The 24,140-nt window shown below is 33.1% G+C and overlaps 1 protein-coding gene across 1 annotated transcript in view; it reads right to left on the reverse strand.

Moving 5' to 3' along the window:
* Nucleotides 1–6,163: 6,163 nt before the first annotated feature.
* The window catches only part of LOC145263613 (transformation/transcription domain-associated protein-like), a 334,985-nt gene continuing 317,008 nt past the window's right edge, over nt 6,164–24,140 (reverse strand). The window contains exons 86-91 of the mRNA XM_080120456.1: nt 22,194–22,310; nt 19,303–19,518; nt 16,685–16,826; nt 13,193–13,389; nt 9,101–9,206; nt 6,164–6,414 (exon numbers count right to left, since the gene is read on the reverse strand). Coding sequence (XP_079976582.1) covers nt 6,305–6,414; nt 9,101–9,206; nt 13,193–13,389; nt 16,685–16,826; nt 19,303–19,518; nt 22,194–22,310 — 888 coding nt within the window. The 3' untranslated portion in view covers nt 6,164–6,304. The remainder of the gene's footprint in view (nt 6,415–9,100; nt 9,207–13,192; nt 13,390–16,684; nt 16,827–19,302; nt 19,519–22,193; nt 22,311–24,140) is intronic.

A 24,140-nucleotide genomic window follows, 5' to 3' on the forward strand; every position in this document is an offset into this window, starting at 1 on the left:
TTTTTTTTCATTTTTTTAAAACATTTTAAAAAGATCCACTCTCCCGGACTTTGCCTTTTCTCTTTGAGAAGAGGTTAGTTTATTACTAATCGCCTGAGACATCCTCATCAGAGAATGCTGCATTTTTTGCAGGCCAGAATATCTCTCCTTCACTTTCTGACCCTAATGTCATATTTGCTTAACATGAGAGAGAGAGAGAGAGAGAGGAGAGAGAGAAATATTACGTTCAGCTGAAATTCTGCTGTGGGAGAGAAATAAATAATTTTATTTCTACTTATGTTAATTTTGTTTTTTCAGTTATTTTTTTTTTAAACATATTTTTATCCTAAAGTAAAGTTTAATCTGTGTCTACAGTTGTTTACTATTTCACTTTTACTATTTAATAAATTTTAGATCTTTAAAGAATTTCAAACTTTTCACAACATTTTGATTGATATAACCTCCATCCTTCTTCAGGTCTATCTTGTCAAACTCGGGGAAATTTGTACAGAATTTTGAACAAAACTCCGACTTATAAACAACATGATCACTGAAAGGAACAAACATAATATGCAGATGCAATCCTTGGGAAGACCAAACTGTAGAGAAATGAAGACAGATAATTCAAATGTACAGATAAAGAAGAGAAACCCTTTTTTTTTTTTTTTTTTTTTTTAATTTGGACTTCAAAACAAAATCTTGACAAAAAAAAAAAACAATTTCTGATAAGGGCAACTGGAATTAATGAAATAAAATATCTAACAAAATCCATCGATGCAATTCGTGGAAGGAAGCACAGTTTGCAGCCCTAAAAAGTACAATATCTCTAAGTGAACCCTTGCATGAAAATTTAACGGATAGGGAAATCAAGTGTTAACCTCGAGAGGGGAACTCTTGATCTCTTCAACTAATAAACTAAAATAAGAAAAGAATGACTTTTTCTTATTGCGGTCGCATGTTTGCCGATAACCATTCTTGCCCTCCCTCTCTTCCCTTTTATTTATTCAACTTTTTTTCTTACTTTCAATCTTCCTTTATCTTTAATTATAACAAATATTTTTCAGCAGATAACATTTTTGCACGTTTCAAATAAAAATTGAGTTCCACAGAAAAAAAAAAATAAAAAATAAAAAAATGGCGGGATTTTTATTAATTCTTTTCTTTTCAACTGCTTGCCTTTCCTTCAACCTTTATTTTTGATTAATTATATAATTTTCAGCATTTTTGCTTGCTTCAAATAAAAATTGAGCTCAGTAGTAAAAAAAAAAAAAGAAAAAGAAAAAAAAAAGGATAATTGTTAAAGATCACAGCCAATTAATTCAGAATGAAAAAAAAAATCTGTAAAAGCACTAAAATTGGTTTTATTCTGTTTCCCGTTAAAATCCATTTAGTATTATGCATGTAAACATGAAAAAAGTGCTTGAAAGGTGCCAACATGCAAATAAAAAAAACCCAAAAAAACAGTAAGCGAATTTGACCTGACATCGTGTGATTTTTGTTAATTCACAGAATGTTGACACATTGCAAGCATGTTTTCCTCAAGTTTACATACAGAATATTAACTAGATTTTAATTAAAAATGATTCTCCATTTATTAATAGTTAATGAAAACAAAACCATTTTTAATAACTTTACAGAATTTTTGTGATCGCTTACATAAATACCCCCCCTTAAAAAAAAAAAAAAAAAAAAGGAAAAAGAAAGACCAATTTTCTCTTCTCGCTTGACAAGCTTCTCAAAATTCTCCAACCCATAAAAAAGATATTTAGAAACAATGGTCAACGTGGCCTAGAGGACTAAATGAAGACTCACTATTCAAAAATTGATTTCTAGGGTATTCGGGTCTAGTATGAGCGAAGATCATATTTAAATTTGTCGCCAGCAAGTTGTTCTTATGATATTACTAGCGGGGTTACCCGGCGTTGCTCAGGTGTGATGAGGTTTGGGGGGGGATGAATCAAACCAATAATAAAAGTGAAAATAAAGAATAAGTGAACGAAAAAAAAAAATGTCCGATATGTCAGCACGAACATGCAACCTTAAGATAACAACTGTCACCATAACCACTGCTCTACGATCGTGTCAACAAAGCAACGTAATTTTTTTTCTATTTAAACTAATTCAAGAAAGAATTAGTTTCGTGCAGGAGTGTTTGGCTGAATTGTCATGAAGGAACAATTTTTTGCTACCCCTCCCTCATTGCGGACGTGTATTTCTATAGGAAATAATTTTCGCATATTATTCGACCGAGACATCGCCTTTTCAGACGGTACCGGTTTCGACACGGTCCAATGCCGCTGAGAAAAGTTTTAGACAGATATACAAACACACATACAAACAGACAGACAGGTGAGATTTATATAATAGAAGACAAAACATGGTTTTCGATGCCTCCGTTCAGTCTCGAAAGACAAAGGATACCCCCTGTAGGGGCAGCTCCGCGTGAAATTGTGAGGCAAGGATTGCGCAATATCCAACCACACCTCTCCTGAATCGGCACCGTTTGATTCCAGTGGCAAGAAAAAGTGCTAGACGACTGGAAACAATGCCGAGATAAGCAGAGAGCACATACAGCACCTAGAATTTCTAAATGGTCACCCACTTTAATACTGACCAGGCTCAACGTTGCTTAACTTTGGTGATCTAACAGGAGAAATCCAGGACGATTGGAAACAATGCCGAAATAAGTGAAGACCACACACAGCAAATGGAAGTTCTAAATGGTTACCCATTTAGTGCTGACCAGGTTTAACGTTGCTTAACTTCGGTGATCCAGCAGAAACTGGTCTGTCAACGTGATATCACAATAAATACTTGCCGGCAACAAATTTAACTGGAATATTCGTTCATACCGTGCGCGAATAAACTTTTTAAAATCTTTATTTGTTCCTCTATATCGCATCGACTGAAACTATTTTTCATATAGACAAACATATTTTTTTTTTTTTTTAAATAAAAAAAATATTTAGGGGTTGGGAGTGATGGTTGGATGGAGCTAACAACCAAAAAACGCAGAAGCCTTTTAGAACTTTTCATGGTGAACGTTTACTATTGACAACATAAATTACAGTTGGGAAATTTGTCGGTCCTTATGCATAATATGGACTGCGTTATCGTCGGAATTTTATGGACAGTTTATGTAAAGCGCCAGAAGATGCAGAATGAAATTTTTTGCAAATGTTTTGTTTATGGGAGAAGGGGGGGGGGAGAGGAATCAATGCTGGCTAATTTTTTCAGTGAAAAAAAAATTTTTTTATGAAGATAGTCTAATAAAAAATTAAAAAGATTTTGTTACGAAGAAAATATAATTATTAGATATTTTTTTATTTTTTTTTTTATTTTTACAAAACCTTGAGAAAATTAAAATACAAATAAAAAAAAAAACAATCATTGTAGGGCAAGTTTCATGAATAGATGAATTGATATCAATATGCGAGTTCATTGGATGAGCATTTTGGAAACTTTTGCAATTTTATGCCAACTACCTGGAAAATTCTGACGACAGCATGGTCCTTATTCAGCATGAGTATCAATTTGTCCAAAAACAATTTATTTGCATTAAAAATGTTTTTTTTAATATTTCATGGAAGCCATAAATATTTTGAGGGGGGAGGTGGCACCCATTTGGGTAGCAATTGCTGCAGTATCTTCAGCGCTTTTTTATACAAGGTCATTGTGCTGAGGGAGACAACTCCATACTACTAAGAGATTTGTTCATTTTTTTCATCTTATAATTTAGGATGCTAAAACCAACGATATTTTTATTAAATCAAAAAAACTTTTTGGAATATAACAAAGTTGCTCCCTTTGCACAATGACCTTGCATAAAAAAGCGCTGTGTCTTCCTTGCTTGAGATGTAAGGGAGGAGCCAGATTTCTGGTGCGGAGTTGTGTAGTAAGATGTTTATTAACGTTACATTTAAATTTCTACATGTTAGTATAGTTCACAATGGTTATTTATCTCCGTCCTACGGTGAGAAATATATTATAATCACACTGATACACCAGTTCCCGCTAGATCAGTATGAGATGGGTGACCATTTGGGAATACTAAGCAAAGGAAGATTTCAAGAACCGCAAAACCTGAAATTTTTTTTGTTTTTATTGGAATCTTTTGAGATGAGTAATTTGTATATGTCTTATTTATATATTTATACATTTGTTTGTATATTTGTAACCCGATGGGGACCGGGCGATGCCGGGAGACCTTGCTAGTTGATTAAAGCCCAGCTTGTATTCCGGGTGGCCCATTGACACGAATTCAAGAGAATTCACACGGCTGGACTATAATGATGATGGTTTAATGTTGTTGGTGGGGGTGGGGGTTTACAGCTAGCGATATTGATAAAAGGAGGTGAGGAGGTGATTTCAGAGACTTTTTTTCGCCATGCGCTCGGCGGCACACCTCCGATACGCGTGTCTCTGACCTCCCCGTATACTGACAGTAGAAAAGACGAAGTACTTGGTAAAAGAAAGAAAAAACTGACAGCCACCTGTTTGCATGACCAAGCCAGTGTGTACTATTATTTGTAAAGTCCAAAGCGATAATTATTTTATGTTAAGAAAAGCCAATTAAGCTTCAACTCTTTTCTTTATTTGAAAACACATTTGTTGAATGCAATATATTTCTCCGATAGCCCAGGTGACCGTTTGGAAGCTGATCCGAAAACGGAACCGGAGTACGAACGCCGGCGCCGGAGACGAATTTGACCACTAGACGAAAACACGGATGACGCCACAGGTATCGGCCACAGCTGCATCTCAACCCCCAAGCCTGTGCACCTGAGCTGCCCTGTAGGGTTACATATTTGTTTATTTATATATTTATTTGTTTGTTTATATATTTATTTGTTTATTTATATATTTATTTGTTTGTTTATATATTTATTTGTTTGTTTATATATTTGTATTTATTAACTATGCCTCCCCACGGGACAGAGTTAGACACCAGGGTCGTTTTTTAACGTGGAGAAAAGGTACAAAAATAAAAAAATTGTCTCAGTCGTGAAGGACTGATCCTCCACCGAAAGAGATTAAGAAATAGAAGTGCAGCATCTGAAGAACAGATACTACACTTTATTTACTTGTATATATATATATATATTTTTTTTTGTGGACTATTATCCTCATCTTGTTGTTTCACCACGTTTCAGCCAACTCATCCTCTGGCCTTCTTCAGGTGATCAACCGCAACAGGATAGGAATGATGAGTCTCTTAACTGTATCTTCAGTAATTACTGTTGTCGTATCTTTATGTTTTAGCCTCTGGCCGGCTTTGGGTAGGATTGAAACCGCTATCTTCAGACAATGCTCACCTGGAATTGTATTGTTGTTTGCCAAATAATCCTCTGTTCGAAGGACCCATGGCGCAATGGATAGAGGTGTTAAGTCTCTACAATTCCAGGTGAGCATTGTCTTAAGATAGCGGGTTTCAATCCTACCCAAAGCTGGTCATAGGATTGGAAGACAACAACTATGGAAGGCAGTAATTACTGAGGAGACAGCATTCCTATCCCCTCAAAATTAAGTTGGTCGAAACGTCGTGAAACAACTATAAAGATGAGGATAACAGTCCACAAATAAACTGAGGATCGCTAGTAAATTTAATATCCCCTCACACTTCCTCCTTTGGAGGAAGCTGGTTCAATCCACGTAGGGTGAATATCGCTGCTGTGCTGTTCTCACAGCAGGAAGATATGAGACAAGGCTCAAAAAGCGGACACTGGTCTGCAAAAATAAATGCAGGGGTAACCTTGTCGGCATTCGCTGGAAAGACGACCTTAGACAATTAGCAATAAACTAATCTCTTTTGAGAATGAAAAGCCTGGGAAGGAAAACCTTCTAAAACTGAATAAAGTACCTCCAAGAATTGCAGAATAGTCGTGTAAACAAGAATTCAAAAGTTTTGTAATTATTAGTTGCGAGTAAAGTAAGCAGTGGTCGGACACCTTGTTTGTCGACACACAACTCACAACTAATATTCACGGCAAATGAATAGGCTTGGATTTTATAATAAAATATGTTACCAATTAATTGGTAAAGCCAAAATAAATTGTTTTTGACAAAGTTCCCAACAGTATTTGCTTGAAAATATTTTGGGTCACAAATGCTAACATTTACCGCTTTCATATAAACAAAAAAAAAAAAAGAGGCAAAGGCGTAATTTGGGCAAGAAAAAAATATAGAGTTAGGGGTCGATTTTAGGGGCAAATCTGGGTCCAAGCCAAACCCTTTATTGTCTGTTCATTAGTTTAGGCCGTTATCAGATTTTACCCCTAAACCCTTTTTTTTTCTGGTGGGGTGGGGAGTTACACAGGTGGGGGGCTCACAACCAAGGGTGCCAGGCTGGGTCCATTCGGCATAAGTTATCGTGGCTGTTCGCGGCAGCTACCAAAGTGCTTACTTTGCTCTCAGCACCTTCAAACGTGGCCAAATCTGGAAAAAAAGAAAATTTATAAAAATAAAATCCATAAAATTTTCATTGAAAACTTAATGAAAGCATCTTCATGTCTTGCACTTTAATTCGAATTAAGATTACGGTTGGTTGTGTTGCCAATGAAACCTCAACATTCAATCTCAATAAGAAATACAATGGTTTTTCCAGCCATTTCTCACAAGTCACAGACCTTCATATCTTTCCAACTTGCGCTAGTGTGTCCAGTCAAAATTTTCTTCAAATAAAACCATTAATTCAATGATTGTTGGTTGATTGTTTTTGTTTTACGGCATATCAACCCTTTTCGGGTTATTTAATGCCGAATCCAGTGATTTTGAAAAAAAAATTTTCAATAGAATATATTTGTTTTTTTTTTCAAGTCAGTTTCTATTTAATCCATAGTTGGGACCCTAACAGGTACTACCACTCCAGGTCAGAGTGGACCTGGGAGCAATGGCAATTAAAGGATGGCTTCACACTCCCCAAAGCCCGCAAGCTGGGGCCTCACCATCGGATATAGTTTTAGGTCATATTTAGGACCGTTAATTCAATGAAGTAAACACATTTTTCAGGTTAACGGATCAAACGACAACACCCAGATGCTGATCTGTTAACGTTATTTCAGTTGGAAATATGCAGACTTCTCAGCTTTGTCCATAACGTCTTTACTTAGTTGGGTTTGTATTACTGTACACATAGATTCGAAAAAGTTGTCAAAAAACAAATATATAACAAATAAATGTTATCAAAGGCAAGATAAGTTACTTTTCTACCAAACTGGATATATTTTTTGTGTTTTTATTCAATGTAACATATTTATTCAGCTCGAAAAAACATACAGTGTTTACCGATGTATTGGAAAAGATGTTATAAATAATAAACTAGACAAAATACTGTTAGAAATTCGCTCAATATATGTTACCGTGACATAGGTTGACATATATTCGGTGTTTTTTAATAGTATTTTGTCTAGTTTATTATTTATAACACCTTTTCCCAAACTTACTGTTTTAAAGAGAGAGTCGACGCCATCTTTAATTTTCCAATACATCGGTAAACACTGCATGTTTTTCGAGCTGAATAAACATGTTACATTGAATAAAAACACAAAAAATATATCCAGTTTAGTAGAAAAGTAACTTATCTTGCCTTTGATAACATTTATTTGTTATATATTTGTTTTTTGACAACTTTTTCGAATCTATGTGTACAGTAATACAAACCCACTTAGTTATATGCACACACATATGCGAGGTGCCTTCAATAAGTTTCCAGACCTTTTTTTTTTTTTTTTTTTTTACAGATATTAAAAATTGTTGTAAACTTTCGAAAATTCACTATGTTATTGCTATATATCTTATGAAATGACTGATTAATTTTTATGATTTCAGGCTTAAATGAAGGAATTGGAATACATGCTACTAAAGCCGGATTGTCAGAGCTAGTGAATTTTAAAATTGCAATTTTTACGTGAGGACATTTCAGAAGAATGATATGCAATAAAATTCTGTTTTAAACTTGGAAAAAATGCCACAGAAATTTGGAAAAAATGCCACAGAAACGTATGAAATAAATAAAAGTCACAGGAAGCAAGATCTGAAGTATACGGAGGATGAGGAACCGTCTTGATGCCCATCTTTGTCTGTTTTTCTTATCTTCTCTGAGCACTCTAAGGACAAACATCGCACAAATCTTCTCCATCTTCAGTTCCTTATGAATAATCGTATGTACAGTTCCCACACTGACATCAAACTGTGCACTTATTGTCTCTATAGACACACAGCAATCCTTATCCATGAAATTCTTTATTTGGCCAATCAATTCTGGTGTTGTGACTTCCTTACTCCTCCCATACCTCTCATCATCCCTCACAGATTTCCTGCCTTCCTTGAATCTCTTATGCCACTCAAAAACTGATGCTCGATTTATACAAGATGATCCAAAAACAGTCTGAAGTATTCCATACGTTTCTGTAACATTTTTCTAAGTTTAAAACAGAATTTTATTTCATATCATTCTTCTAAAGTGTCCTCACGTCCAGATTGCATTTTTTTGAATTTCACCAGTTGTAACAATTAGGCTTTAGTAGGATGTATTCCAATTCCTGCTGTAAAATATGGTTGTAAAATACGGTTAAATGAGATATTTTAATTTATGCGTGCTTATTATAATAGAGCCAATTCTCTATTGATTACTATATTGTACCCAATATATAGGAGTGATGACTTGGGTGCAATCAGCTAAAATTGAAACTAAAACATATAGCTCTCCAAACCTTATTTGTTACCCTCTGAGCCACGTTCATACGCATATAAAAACTTTAGTTATCTCTTAAAAAAATAATTCTTAAGAAAAAAAAAATAATTCTTAAGAAAAAAAAAATAATTCTTAAGAAAAAAAAAATAATTCTTAAGGAGATTAATTTGTAGACATTACAATATAAATCTGGAAAGCATGAATTATTGTTCAGTTATCTCACTTTGTTTTAGTAAATTTAAAAAAAAAAAAAATGGTGGGAGAAAGTCACTCAAATACTGAAAATTTTATTTAAAAATAAAATAAATTGATCAATTTATTTTATTTAAAAATAAAATAAATTGATCAATTTACATCATTTTTGGAATAGATTTTCATTTTGTCACTGTATGTAGTTGCAGACAAAAAAAATAATCTCTGAACACTTACTGTTGAGCCGGGTGGTAATTGCCGAAACAGCCTTATTGACCATACTGACAAGAAGATCGCCCTCCATGGCAGGCGGCATTGTACCTGGACTAGTTTCTTCTTGTTTCTTTAAAAAGAAAATGAAGAGTAAAAAAAAAATTTAAAGCACAAATACAAAAAGCAACTAAAAAATTTAAAAAACTAACAAAAAACTAAAAAATTTAAAAAACTAACAAAAAACAACTAAAACAAAAACTAAACAAAAAGCAACTAAAAATAAAACTAAGAAAAAGCAATTAAAAAATAAACAAAAAACCAAGAAAAACTAGCTAAATAACTAAACAAAAACTTAAACTAAGAAAAAAAAAACATCTCTTCAGAAAAAACAAAGCAGGAGTTATTTTATTCCTTAAAGGGATTAAATGCAAATGATAATTTCAACATGTAAAACAGACATTAAACTAAATGAGATTTGAAATAATTTTAGGTTCAAATCAAAAATTGAAACTCAAAATAAAGTAAAAACGAGTAAAAAATTTTTTAAATATAATTTGTAGAAGGTCGTACAATGCAGAATTGTAACAGAAAGACACCAACTGAAGCAGATGAATAGTTTTATTAATGCACACATTTTCGTATATTATATATTATTTATACATTTCATACACATTTTCCTCTTATCAATTAAATCAATTTAAAAGAAATAAATAAATCAATTTTTAAAAATCAATTTACAAAAAAAAAATTTTTTAAATTAAAAAATATAAATTCAAAATTCAACTCTACTGATCTGTAGAAGTTCAAATGTAATGAAAACATATCTTGCTGCTCAACTCCCTACATAGCATCCCTGCAACTTATGTCCCTGAGAGTAGCCCTCTACATCAAAGTGGTACTTTGCCTCGTTTGGGGTTAAAAAAAAAAAAAAAAAAATTTTTTTTTTTTTTTTAATTTGTTTTGGGATAAAGAAAAAAATCTCCCAATGCAATCTATTTGTTTAAAAAAGTGAAAAGTCCTGCTAAGATCGACTTAATGAAAGAAACAATGTTCAGTTGGATTTTATCATCAGAGAATGTCTCCTCTTGGCAGCTGAACAACGACCGCCAATGAAGGGCCAGAACCAGACAAGGAAAAAAATAAAAGCAGTTATAGCAGCCCCTCCCATGGAGGAGAAGAAGGGTGAGAGTCGAACGTTGGATAGCAAGTAGTTAGTTCTGGGAAGAGTTGCCGAGGCAGTTCAGCCTCATAAAGAATCTGGCTTCCCAAAGCATAATTATTAATTAATAATTATTAATTATTAATTATTAATCCTATTTAAAAAAAAAAAAAAAAAAAAGCTGGAATTACTTTTTTTTCCATATTTGTAAAAAAAAATAAAATAAATAAACCTAAATATAATAAATTAAAAATAAATAAAAAATAAAATAAAAGATATATATATATAAACTTTCACGAAAAACACCCGTCTAGCTGAATCCACTGTGAAAAATTTCCCCCACTCTATATCTGTGCCTAAATCAAAACGCGGATTTCATGAGCAAAGCTTCTTTCTTAGAACTGCATGCCTGTGGAACTCTGTTCCGTCTGCCTGCTTCCCTCCGGACTACAACTTGGATGTCTTCAAGTCTAATGTTAACAAATTCCTAATGAACCGCCCCCCTAATTAAGCACTTCATAAAATCTCACTAACGTGATGTACTTGCAATAACCCTTATCCCTGAGTGGCTTCCGGGCCTTGATAAGTGGTGATCACTGTGTAAAAAAAAAAAAAAAAAAAAAAAAAAAAAAAAAAAAAAAATATATATATATATGAAATAAAATGGAGGTGGAAGGACCTGGATACTCAACGTTTCGCCCGATTTATGCGGGCTTCTTCAAGAGGGATGGTCATTGACGAGAGAGTCGGAGGATTGGGGCTATATATAATGATGGGGGAGAGCAGCGTGTTTTCCTTATGTAAATTAGATGTCATATATACATGTATATACATTTTATGAGAGAAGAACTAATTAGAGTAAACTAGTGTAGTGGATTACATCTAAAAGATAAAATATCGTAGATATTAAAAATTGTGTTTGGAAATATAGCGGTGATAGATTAAATAAATAAAATGACACGAGATTACGAAAGAATCTTTTTTTTTTTTTTAAATTAGAAATAATTGAATTGGAATAAAATAGGGCAGTAACTTAAAAGATGGTGTCTAAAATAAGAATAGGAGGTGATAAAATGGAGTCTAAAAATAGATAATGATAAAATACAGTAAATAAGTAAAGTAAAAATAAAATTAAGTGAAATTACGAATTTTTTTTTTTTTTTTTTTTTTGCGTTTAACCGGTGTCTAAGTTGTTTTCTTTAATAATTATTTTCGACATAAATTAAACAAGATTGAACCCACTATTAACTATACGTATGAAAGAGAAAATAACAACTCCATACCTTTTCTGGACATCAACATCATAAATAACAATGATCATCTAAGTTTTAAAGTCCATCGGAAAGTCACAAATAAAAATGATTACATACACTTTTACTCTCATCACGATGATAAAGTAAAAAGAGGTATTCTAATAGGATTTTTTCTTAGGGCCCTGAGAATATGCAGTGAAGAATACATCGTGGAAGAATTTGAGTATATCGAACGTACATTCATGAACTTGCAATACCCTCAACATTTTTTGGCAAATACAAAAAGAAAAGCACTAAAAATTTACCATAACCGAAACCGAGACCATTCCTTAAATAGCCAGACACACAACAGACAATTAACATTACCAACTAATAAAAACAACGACACAATCTATAAGAACCTAAATAAGACAGGCATTCAAATAACAAAACTAAACTCTTTAACAATTAGGGATCTAACACGTAAAATTATGACTAATACCAACGCCGGAATATATTCCATACCCTGCATTGATTGTGGAAGAATATACGTAGGAGAAACTCAACGTAATTTAAATAAAAGAATATATGAACACAAAAGAGATGTAAAAAACAACAATACACTCAACGCCATATTTTGTCATATCATGGAAAACGACCATCATTTTGATTTTAACAAAGCAACTTTCCTTAAACACATACATAACAGATCCACACAACGTTTAATTGAATCAGCTATAATCTCCCATTCCAGCAATATAATTAAGCAAAGAAAAGGTTTTTTCCACGTTGCTCCCTTTCTGTCGAAAATAATTATTAAAGAAAACAAATTAGACACCGGTTAAACGCGGAAAAAAAAATTCGTAATTTCACTTAATTTTATTTTTATTTTACTTATTTACTGTATTTTATCATTATCTATTTTTAGACTCCATTTTATCACCTCCTATTCTTATTTTTAGACACCATCTTTTAAGTTACTGCGCTATTTTATTCCAATTCAATTATTTCTAATTTAAAAAAAAAAAAGAAAAAAAGATTCTTTCGTAATCTCGTGTCATTTTATTTATTTAATCTATCACCGCTATATTTCCAAACACAATTTTTAATCTCTACGATATTTTATCTTTTAGACGTAATCCACTACACTAGTTTACTCTAATTAGTTCTTCTCTCAAAAAATGTATATACATGTATATATGACATCTAATTTACATAAGGAAAACACGCTGCTCTCCCCCATCATTATATATAGCCCCAATCCTCCGACTCTCTCGTCAATGACCATCCCTCTTGAAGAAGCTCGCATAAATCGGGCGAAACGTTGAGTATCCAGGTCCTTCCACCTCCATTTTATTTCATATCGTCGGATTTAATCCAGCTCAACAATCATATATATATATATATATATATATATAAATGAAATAGAACCAAAAATAAAATACAATAGAAAATAAAAATAAAATAAATAAAAAGTAAAAATAACTAAACCAATAAAAATAAACCAATAAAAAGCAAAAATAAATTTTTTAAAAATCAATTTAAAAAAAATAAAAAAAATAAAATAAATTAAAAATAGAAAATCTGGCTCTGTCCCTTTCCTATACAATTTTTTGTGAACAATTGAATAAAAAAAATGTGAAAAATGGAACAAAAGAGTAACAGATGAAAAAAACAAATTTATGAAAAAAAAAAAATAAATAAATAAAAAATAAAAAAGTTCACCTTTTTGTGCCAAGTGATGTATTCATCTCTGAGAATTGCTCGCAGAAAGTTTGGAACTTTGTATTGTTGATGGATGAGGCATCTTGCTGCTGCGACCATGGAAGCTGTGAGGGGCCCTGTGACCCCAGTCAATGTTAAAAAGTCAGCAATATTTGGAGTCAAGCGGAATGGTACGGGCCGGTTGGCCTCAAGTTCACCTGGAACAAAGATTAAAAAAAAAAAGTATTTATAAGATACTAGCGGGGTGCCCGGCATTGCCCGGGGTGTTTAGAGGTGTAAAAGAAAAAAAAAAAAAAGTGTTTCGAAACATCGAAAAAAAAAAACTAACGTAAGGCAAACGAACGATGAAAACAGAAAAACGAACACGTGAAAAATGCCTTAAATAAGCCTGTTTCGATATTAAAATTTAAAAAATGGCTTAAATAACACTGGTTCAATATTTAAAAAATCGAAAAGACATCTCCCACCATGATTCGAACCCAAAACGTTTAGATAATGAACCAATGCGCTAATCAATTGACCTAACGCGACGTACATGAAATTTATTCAGTTTTTCAACTATTTAAAGTAAATCAGGTCATGATATCATCTAGCGCATGCGTAGACCCGCTCGTTGTCACGAGAAGACCATTTTTGTTGACCCCCCCAAAAAAACTGGAGAGTTTTAATTGTAACAAAAGAGAGGTAATTATTTTCTGAAAACCGAAAATCTTAAGTTGAGTACAGTTATCTCCCTTACACTATAAATTACCCAATAGTTACTATAATAAATAAAAAATATATAAAAATCTTGGCTGCGTCGCTAGTATTAATAAACAAATGAATAAATAAACAAAATACATTATCATAATAGGATAAAAAATTTAACCAATAGTATATTTTCTAAAAAATTAAAATTAAATAAGGAAATAAATAGTATCACAAAAAATATAGCATAAAAGTAATAACAAATAAAAACAAAGTATCCCCGTTAGCTACACAAGCAACTAATCACATCTGACTGCGATACTAGCCTCTTGCTGCAGTCCTGATCTCTTCACCACCTTGGATAATACTGGTTTTCTTTTTGAAAAGGAGGTATTTTCTCCCGAAATTAATCAAAGTTATACACCACCAACGGACTTTATGTACTACTGACTTGCCAACAACTTGGTTTGCTGAATATTATATGAGTGGAAGGGTTCAGATGAATAAATAATTAGACATTGCTCTCAAACATACTGGTCTGTTTGTTTTTCCTTTCCTTTCCTGTCCTGTCTTTCCACATGGCTTTTCAAACTTCCACATATTCCTTTACCAGCAAGGCTTCAAGCAAACTACCACTTAAATTTGCTTAAAAAAATTTTGCCTACCAAACTCCTGTCAGTTTTTGGTTTACAGACATGAAACTTAATATATATGATATTCAAACCCATGTGGAACTTCATATTGAGGAAAATCTATGCAAAAGTGTTAAAATTAAAAAAATGGAATTTGTCAGGTGAAGGTCGAACGATGGCATTACAAATACGTATGCATAACGTAATAGCTAATTGTTCATGTTTTAATTTTTTGTTTTGCAGCAAAGCTGTCTTTATAGCTTAGGCATTAACACCAAAGAAAAAAAGTAAATCATAAGCTAAACGTTATGGTTTCGATTCTCTGATGGCGTACAAATAATTTTTTTTTAACTTTTGAAATCATTACTATATATTGGGTTCAATATAATAATAAATGCATAATCATATTTAAGCGTATTTTATGAACGGGCAATGTCAGGCGGCCTGCTAGTATTTAAACATCTTAGAAGAATCGGAAGTTTTAAATAGAATCGGTAATTGTATTGGAATCGGGAAAAATATTGGAATCATCCTACCGCTACAATATATAAACTAAATTCATAGAGATCTACGATACGACAGCATGTGTGGTATTCTGTGTGTCACACTTACATCAGGCTCGTTTAATTGTTATGTACTTCCATTTCGTGTCATAAATAATTTTATCAAGAATTCTTTATAAGTTTTGGTTTCGATTATGGCTGAAGAAATTCAAGTTATATTACATATATTTTTTTCATAAGTTTTTATTTTGGTTTCGATTCAAGCTGATACACCCAAGTCATATGGATATATTTTTTTCATTTTTGAAATTGCAACTTTATAATATATATATATATATATATATATATATATATATATAAAAAATCAATAGAACAGTAACTCTATAATAATATATACAAAATCTGCAAGAATTAAAATATATTTAAACGTACTTTACAACTGGGCTTTGTCGGGTGTTTGTGCTAGCTTAGATAAATACTTTTGCAGTTTTAACAAAAAAGCTACAATAATGTCAGAGCATTTCCATTTACACTGAATATCTACAAAATGCCAACATCAATATATTTCATACTAGTCAGGGGTACCCGGAGTTGCCTGGGTGTTTGGAGGTGTGTGTGGAAACTCGGGGTGGGGGTGGGGGGTAAAAAAAATGTTTTGGTAGGTAGGTATGAGGATCGAACCCGAACCATTGAGGCAAAGTTGTAAATTAAAGTGTGAAAAAAAGAAAAAAAAAACGTGACGTTAACCATTGCCCCACCGCGACATGCTAACGGAAACACGTTTGAATTTATTTAATTACTTGGATTTGGCAGGTGCCCATTTTAATGAGTTAATGAGGTCAAGTTTGACTGCGAGATAGTATTTCATTTACTGCTGAACGCTCCCCCCCCCCAAGATGTTATAGGAAAAAGACTAACCCACATGCGGCGAATGACAAATGTTGAATATTTATCTTCCTGAAATCGAGCAAATTAAATAGACAGGCGAGCTGTGAGATATTACGATTTATATGTGATATAAAAAGTTTTAAAAAGTTGTGAAGCGAGCGACCGCTTCTCTGAAAAAAGCCTTTTGTAGACATACAGAAAAAGCGAACACACATACAAACATACATTTTCGCTTTTATATATATATATATAGATGAATGAGTTCCCTGTGTAATTTTCACAGGTCCTGCTAGTTAATAATTAATCAAAAACATTTTTTTCCTCAAATCACATTTTACTTATACAGATTTTAAATTTTAAATTGGTGTTTACAAAAAAAAATGCCGATTTAAACCTGTCAAGACCAAAAACAAAAATTTAAACGTCTTCCAAACCCTCAAGAGATGACCAAAAAGTGACACTCATTTTCGTGCACTCTGGTCTTTGGTTATCGGCACCAAACTTATAAGAAATGTTTTTCTAATTGTATGAGGTTGATAGATTCGGTTGACTGGCATTTCATTTTTTTTATTTTTAAATCCTGTCACTTTTATTCCAATAAAATTAAAATTGTTAACAAAAATAAAAAAAATCTAAAGTTGGTTTAAATCTATCAAGATTTGTTAAACACAAATTCAAACAAGTTTGTTTTTTTCTTTTCAGATAAATGCCAAATCTGATCGAGATGGCCAAAATGCTTTTTTCTTGTGATCTAGTTTTGAAAAAAAAAAAAAAATGCTCACCTGTTTGGTCATCGACATCAAACTTATAATATGAGATGTTGAGAAATCCGCAGTCTTGATGCAAATACATCATGTCTGGATTCATCCGAGACAAATGAAGTGTGAATTCAGCAAATCCCATCAACGCGAGTTGGATCGTAAACTAAAAAAAAAATGAAAAAAAAAATGGATCATTTTATAATAGTCCTCAAATTTTATGAGTGATAGTTCTGACAAATAAAGAAGAATTGCCATTTTCTGGGTCAGAATCTATCCATGTCACACATCATAGGCTAGTTTTTTTTTTTTCTCTTTTTTCTTTTACTTGTAATTGCTTCTGCTCCTTACATCAATTGGCTTAATGCCTTGTCTCGAGTAAAATATAAGAGCAGATTGGTTGCATTTAATTACAGGGAAAACATTAATTTTGAACACATCTCGGATCCCACTTTTCGAATACATTCACGCCCCCAAACGCGTCTCGAATACCTCCACGTCCCCAAACGAGTCTCGAATACCTCCACGCCCCCAAACGCGTCTCGAATACCTCCACGTCCCCAAACGCGTCTCGAATACCTCCACGCCCCCAAACGCGTCTCGAATACCTCCACGCCCCCAAACGCGTCTCGAATACCTCCACGCCCCCAAACGCGTCTCGAATACCTCCACGTCCCCAAACGCGTCTCGAATACCTCCACGCCCCCAAACGCGTCTCGAATACCTCCACGCCCCCAAACGCGTCTCGAATACCTCCACGCCCCCAAACGCGTCTCGAATACCTCCACGCCCCCAAACGCGTCTCGAATACATCCACGCCCCCAAACGCGTCTCGAATACATCCACGCCCCCAAACGCGTCTCGAATACCTCCACGTCCCCAAACGCGTCTCGAATACCTCCACGTCCCCAAACGCGTCTCGAATACCTCCACGTCCTCAAACGCGTCTCGAATACGTCCACGTCCCCAAACGTGTCTCGAATACCTCCACGTCCCAAAGTGTCTCGGATACATCCACGTCCCCAAACGCGTCTTGAATACCTCCACGTCCCCAAACGCGTCTCGAATACCTCCACGCCCCAAAGTGTCTCGAATACCTCCGAGCCCCAAACGAAAAGTCAAATTGCTCGGCATAGTTCTCGACTAATGGATGTTATTTACAGCATGAAGAGACATCATTTGCCGCCAACAAAAACGAAGAGACATTTGTCTCACGCTTTTTATGAGATGCTCTACCGAGTTGGTTTTTGTTTTCTCCAAACTCTTGCTTCACTGATAGCTGGAAAATTGCCTATGTGATATCAGTGTTCAAGAATTCTAATAAAAGAATCCACCCAGGAAAAAATTATCACCCTATCAGTCTCCTTCCGCTCATCATAAAATCTTTGTATCATTAATTAAGCTAGAGATAGTCCACCTCATTAATGCTAAATTTATTTCTGACCAACAGTATGAATTTTGGCAGGTCCATTCTGCTGTGGATATTCTAACAGTCACCTCGGAACACATTTACCATAAACTAGAGAAAGTTAATGAACAAATTGTGGTAGGGTTTGATATATCCGTCGAGAGTCTAGTATGAAGGTCTTCCCATGAAAACTAATTTCTATGGTATTACAGAGTGGAACGCTAAAAGTGTTGCCCAAAATAAAACAACGCTACTTAATGTAGCCACCTTCAGCCTCAATAACTGCCTCGGTACAGGTCCAGAACTGAGAACATGCTTTTCCACAAGCGCTGGCAGAAGCTCAATGAATACTCGGCAGATGACGGTGATCAGGCTGGCTTTGATGTTGTGAGAGGTCATGTTGGTGATGTTCTTGACATGACTAAACTAAGTAGTCCAGCAGGAAGGAAGGGCCACTGAGAGAAGGGTACAAAGTCGTAGCACTCCTTCTGAAGCCAAGCCTGGGTTTCTTTGGACTTGTGGGCCGGTGCCGAGTCCTGCTGTCACATCCAGGGTCTGCCAGCGGCCACCTGATTGTACCAGGGGATCACCACACTCAACATATCCAGTTACATTTTGGTGTTGACTTTCAAGCCAACTTCGAAGATGTGAAGTGGAATGATGTGACCCTCACTTGAAACCAAAAGACCATAACCGTGGGCACATCCCTGTTATTCACGGCAATCTAGCGATGCATTCTGAGGGTTAGGGTTCTGTTATCATAACTTGGATTGGTTGCGAGCATGAGTTGTACAGCGGCGCATCTCCGATGTTGCTTGTTGAACAATGTCACTTTTAGACATGATAGAAGGCTCCTATCGCTCTTGGGATTTTTAGTAGATGGTCCGCAACAAAAAAAGAAAACAGTTTTTTATCAAATAACTATGTCCTCTTTTCTAGCGAACAATTTTATCGTTTCACTCTGTACTGGACTAGTCATTAAATTCAATGAAATAAATAATGGGAGACAACTCAAAGTATTGAGGCCAAAAATCAGCCTTATGTTCAATGCTAGTAGTAAAAATCACTAAAAATTGTAAACTTTGATTTTCTTAGTTTAAAATTAAACAACTTGATCAAATTTACATGATTTTTGGAATATGACAAGTGCCAATCTGAATCAGCACCAATATGATGATTTCTATGAAAATTGCAAATAAACTTAAAGTATTTGTGTTTTTAGGAAAATATTTACCGTTTTTCGGAACGTCCAATAATCAGTGGCGTCGGGGAATGTATGCAACACCCATTCTTTGAGCAATCCTCTTGGTACCATATTCGCTTGAACATCTTTTAAAATGTCCCGCAATACTTGGTGATTAGCCTGGGAACCGCGAGCCTGGACTGTGGCGAGACGCTCGTAATAACGAGCAATTGGTGCATCGTGTTCAATGCCGCGTTTCAAACACCTCTGCAAAAAAAATTTTTTTTTTAGAAATTCAATTTACTTTTATTATAAAATTTCAAATCAAAATCAAGTTTGAAATTAAACAAAAACGAACAAAAATTAGCAAAACTGAAAAAAAAAAAAAAAAAAAGACACTAAAAAAAATGACAAAGAAAATGAAAAAAAAATGACAAAGAAAATGAAAAAAAAATAAAAAATAAAAAAATAAATAAAAAATGAATTAATCTTTCCTTTTGTAAGAGCACCAGTGGGGCTGAAGAAAGGGGGTCAGTTGAGTTTTGAGACAGAGCTGATACCTCATGAGATTTTTAGAAGGGAGGGTAATTAAAGATGGAGACAAAATAAATGAATTTCATGAAAAAAAAATTACTTTTGTTGTATCATTGCATGCAATTTATGTGTTGTCAAAAAAACATGCTAAACAACGAATTGGAAGATTTGACTTATTTTTAAAAATTGATTTGAAAAAAATCAAAGAGAGAAAATTGGGTATTGTAAGAACACTGGAAAATCCATTTTTTTTTTTTTTTTTTTTTTTTTTAGCGTTTTCATCTAAATGCAAAGATCTTCAAAACTACAAAAACTGTGCTTAAAATTGGTGTGCCAATTGATATTCTAGTTTTGGTCAGATGCCATGAAGTTGACACTCAAAAAAATAATTGTTCTTTTTTTTTGTGCAGTTTTTTTTTTTTTTTTTAGATAATCATTATCTATATATCTATAAAAGTGAAATTGTCTCTGTGTGTACCTATCAAACTACTCTGTCAATTTTAAGTCTACAGACTCGAGATTTGACATAAGGGGTATTGAGATTTGGGAAAATCTTTTTAATCAGTTTTCAGACAGAAATTTGGTTGTCAAGGGGGTCAAAGTTCAACGATTTGACTTTTGAAAAATTATACCAAACTACTCTGCCAATTTTGGGTCTAAACACTTGAAATTTTAAAGGTAGATTACTTGGACATGGATCAAACTTTTTAATTTGATTTGAGCCAAAACAATAAATGTTAAGGGGGTCAAAGTTGAAAAAATTTGACTTCTGAGGTCTACCAAATTACTCTGCCAATTTTTGGTCCGAAATGTTATATAAAGTGTATTCAAACATAGAGCAAGCTTTTTAATTGGTTTCAGACGAAAATTTGGATGCCAAAGCGTCAAAGTTTAAATGATTTGATCTTTGCAGTCTCTAGCAAACTATTCAGCCAATTTTGCGTCTAAACATTTGAAAATTTACATAAAGGTATTCAGACATGCAGCAAGCTTTTTAATCAATTTTTGGGCGAAAATTTGGCTGCCAGGAGGTCAAGTTGACCTTTTCAGACTAACAAACTCCTCTACCAATTTTGGGTCTAAACACTTGAAATTTTAGATGTTGGACATGAGTCAAACTTTTTAATATATATATATATATATATATGTACATACAGATGCACATAAAGTTATGAATAATACATAAGGCGTGAGCAAAGCCGGGCTGAACAACTAGTTGATTCAGATTAGAAACAGTTTTTCATTTTTTCATACCAATATTGAACTTCGCTATACATAATCGTCCATAGAGCATAAAGACAATCAATACAATTGGAGGTTTGATATTGTTTTAAAAATAATTTTTTCTGCTAATGTGATCTGTCCTTCGCAGGTCAGCACGGTGTCTTAGTGTGGCAGGACCCGTCAATTGATTTGGTTGGTCTTAATTTCGCGACCGGGTTGATATGCTGCCACTTTGTCGATCTGCCGTGTTAGAAGGAAAGCAATTTCATGCACAAAACAAACTCATCGTTTTCACTGATTAATTTCCAAAAAACAGAAAGAATTACATACAATAGATAAATATATACACTTGTACAATACAGATTCTTTAACGTCTAACCGCGGGAGTCTATTAATAGATACCTTCTCTCTTTGATGGATGCGGGAGGTGAGAGGGTGCGGCAACTCTCTACAAGTTGAAATACAGTGTCAGATTCACATTTTCAGCTCTGTCCTTCATTAATATACTCAGGGAAGGAGTGAGCTGGGGTTGTCCCTGGACCAATCAAACTTAACATCATCCCAGGGAAAGCGCACCCCCACCCCACTCCGAGTGCACCTGTAGAATTGCAGGCGGTTTTCTCATGACCCCTGGGGTCATGCCCATAACCTCAGTCGGGGTAACTGTACTCAAAGACTAAACATCTCTCCTCTAACCTTGAGTCATCATTTGTTTGCAGCGAAAACAAAATTGTTTTCGTTACATCAGTTTGTCGCTTTTCATAAAACAATGAAATTTAAAAATCCAATCTTTCTCTCAGCAAGGTTTGTTGCTGTCACCTGGGCACACCAATGATAATCAACAAATAAAAAATCATATCTGCCCAGCATTTTCCAGCGCTTTGGGAGTCTCAGCCTTCCCCCAATGGGGAGCCCAATCGTTCCTGGGACAGTCACGTCACACTAAGAGAACATTTAGACATCTTCTTGATCCGAAAAATTTGGCAGAAATTTCTGTGATATTTTCAACTTCTTGCCAATCCTTTCTTAAATTTTATTAGCTTTTGTTTATTTTTTTTAATGGAAACTGAACATTTCTTTTTGAATGGGCAAGATGTATGTTTGTGTAGGTGAGGGGGGGGGGGGTTATCACATGTTTAAAAAGTAAAAAAAACAAAAAAACAAACAAAAAACAAGACTTATACCTGTTTAAAAATATCTTGTAATGAAATGGCTGCTGGGTTATCTTCGACTAATCTCATTTGAGGTGAAACGGACACAACTCTTGGCACCGTGAAATAAAGTAATCTTCTGCAGGTCTCCTATAAGAAACAAATTAAAGTGAATCGTGTTAATATGAAAATTATATACATATATATATGTGTGTGTGTGTGTATATATTAGTGATGGGACAATTGCAACATTCCCCCCCCCCCTCCCTCAGATTCCAATACAATTAGCGATTTCGATTCTTTATAAATCTCTAAATATTTAACTATAAAATTGTTATTTTGTCCCGATTACTGTAAAAAAACATCTTAAATGTGTATATTTTTTCTCAAACGTAAAAACACGCTTGTGACGAGATGATCTAACGATTTTAGTCTTACTGAAAGTGTAAATCAATAGATATTGATTTCATCATCATCATCATCATCACTACCAGCAGTGAAAGATGATTTATAAAAAACAAAATCAAATAAAATAGGTAATTAAAGGAATCGGTTTTGGCATCGGAAAATTGGCTAAAATTTTCCCCGATTCTGATATCCCAAAAAGATTTTTCAGATTCCCAATTCCGATTAATCGTCCCAACACTAAAATATATATATATATATATATACACACACACACACACACACACACACACACACACACACAGATATGTTCATCATAAATACTTTTCTTTATTTTAATATAAAGTGAATATTCTGGGGAAAGAAAAACATTTTTGTCCCGTTATACACACACCCGACAGTCATTGCTACAATTATAGAAAAAAATTTGAGTTTTATGTTTTTATTGTAAATTCTACGCATTATGAACAACGTAGAAACTATGCAGAAAAATTATTAAGTATAATAATTAACTATGCAGAAAAATTATTAAGTATAATAATTAACTATGCTGAAAAATTATTAAGTATAATAATTAACTATGCAGAAAAATTATTAAGTATAATAATAATTTTTCTGCATAGTTAATTATTATACTTAATAATTTTTCTGCATAGTTAATTATTATACTTAATAATTTTTCTGCATAGTTAATTAAGTATAATAATTAACTATGCAGAAAAATTATTAAGTATAATAATTAACTATGCAGAAAAATTATTAAGTATAATAATTAACTATGCAGAAAAATTATTAAGTATAATAATTAACTATGCAGAAAAATTATTAAGTATAATAATTAACTATGCAGAAAAATTATTAAGTATAATAATTAACTATGCTGAAAAATTATTAAGTATAATAATTAACTATGCAGAAAAATTATTAAGTATAATAATAATTTTTCTGCATAGTTAATTATTATACTTAATAATTTTTCTGCATAGTTAATTATTATACTTAATAATTTTTCTGCATAGTTAATTAAGTATAATAATTAACTATGCAGAAAAATTATTAAGTATAATAATTAACTATGCAGAAAAATTATTAAGTATAATAATTAACTATGCAGAAAAATTATTAAGTATAATAATTAACTATGCAGAAAAATTATTAAGTATAATAATTAACTATGCAGAAAAATTATTAAGTATAATTATTAACTATGCAGAAAAATTATTAAGTATAATAATTAACTATGCAGAAAAATTATTAAGTATAATAATTAACTATGCAGAAACATTATTAAGTATAATAATTAACTATGCAGAAAAATTATTAAGTATAATAATTAACTATGCAGAAAAATTATTAAGTATAATAATTAACTATGCAGAAAAATTATTAAGTATAATAATTAACTATGCAGAAAAATTATTAAGTATAATAATTAACTATGCAGAAAAATTATTAAGTATATAATAATTAAGTATATAATAATTAACTATGCAGAAAAATTATTAAGTATATAATAATTAACTATGCAGAAAAATTATTAAGTATATAATAATTAACTATGCAGAAAAATTATTA

This window comes from Euprymna scolopes, chromosome 39 (assembly GCF_053919585.1).
Source record: "Euprymna scolopes isolate OS-2025 chromosome 39, ASM5391958v1, whole genome shotgun sequence".
In the NCBI taxonomy this organism is placed as follows: domain Eukaryota; kingdom Metazoa; phylum Mollusca; class Cephalopoda; order Sepiida; family Sepiolidae; genus Euprymna; species Euprymna scolopes.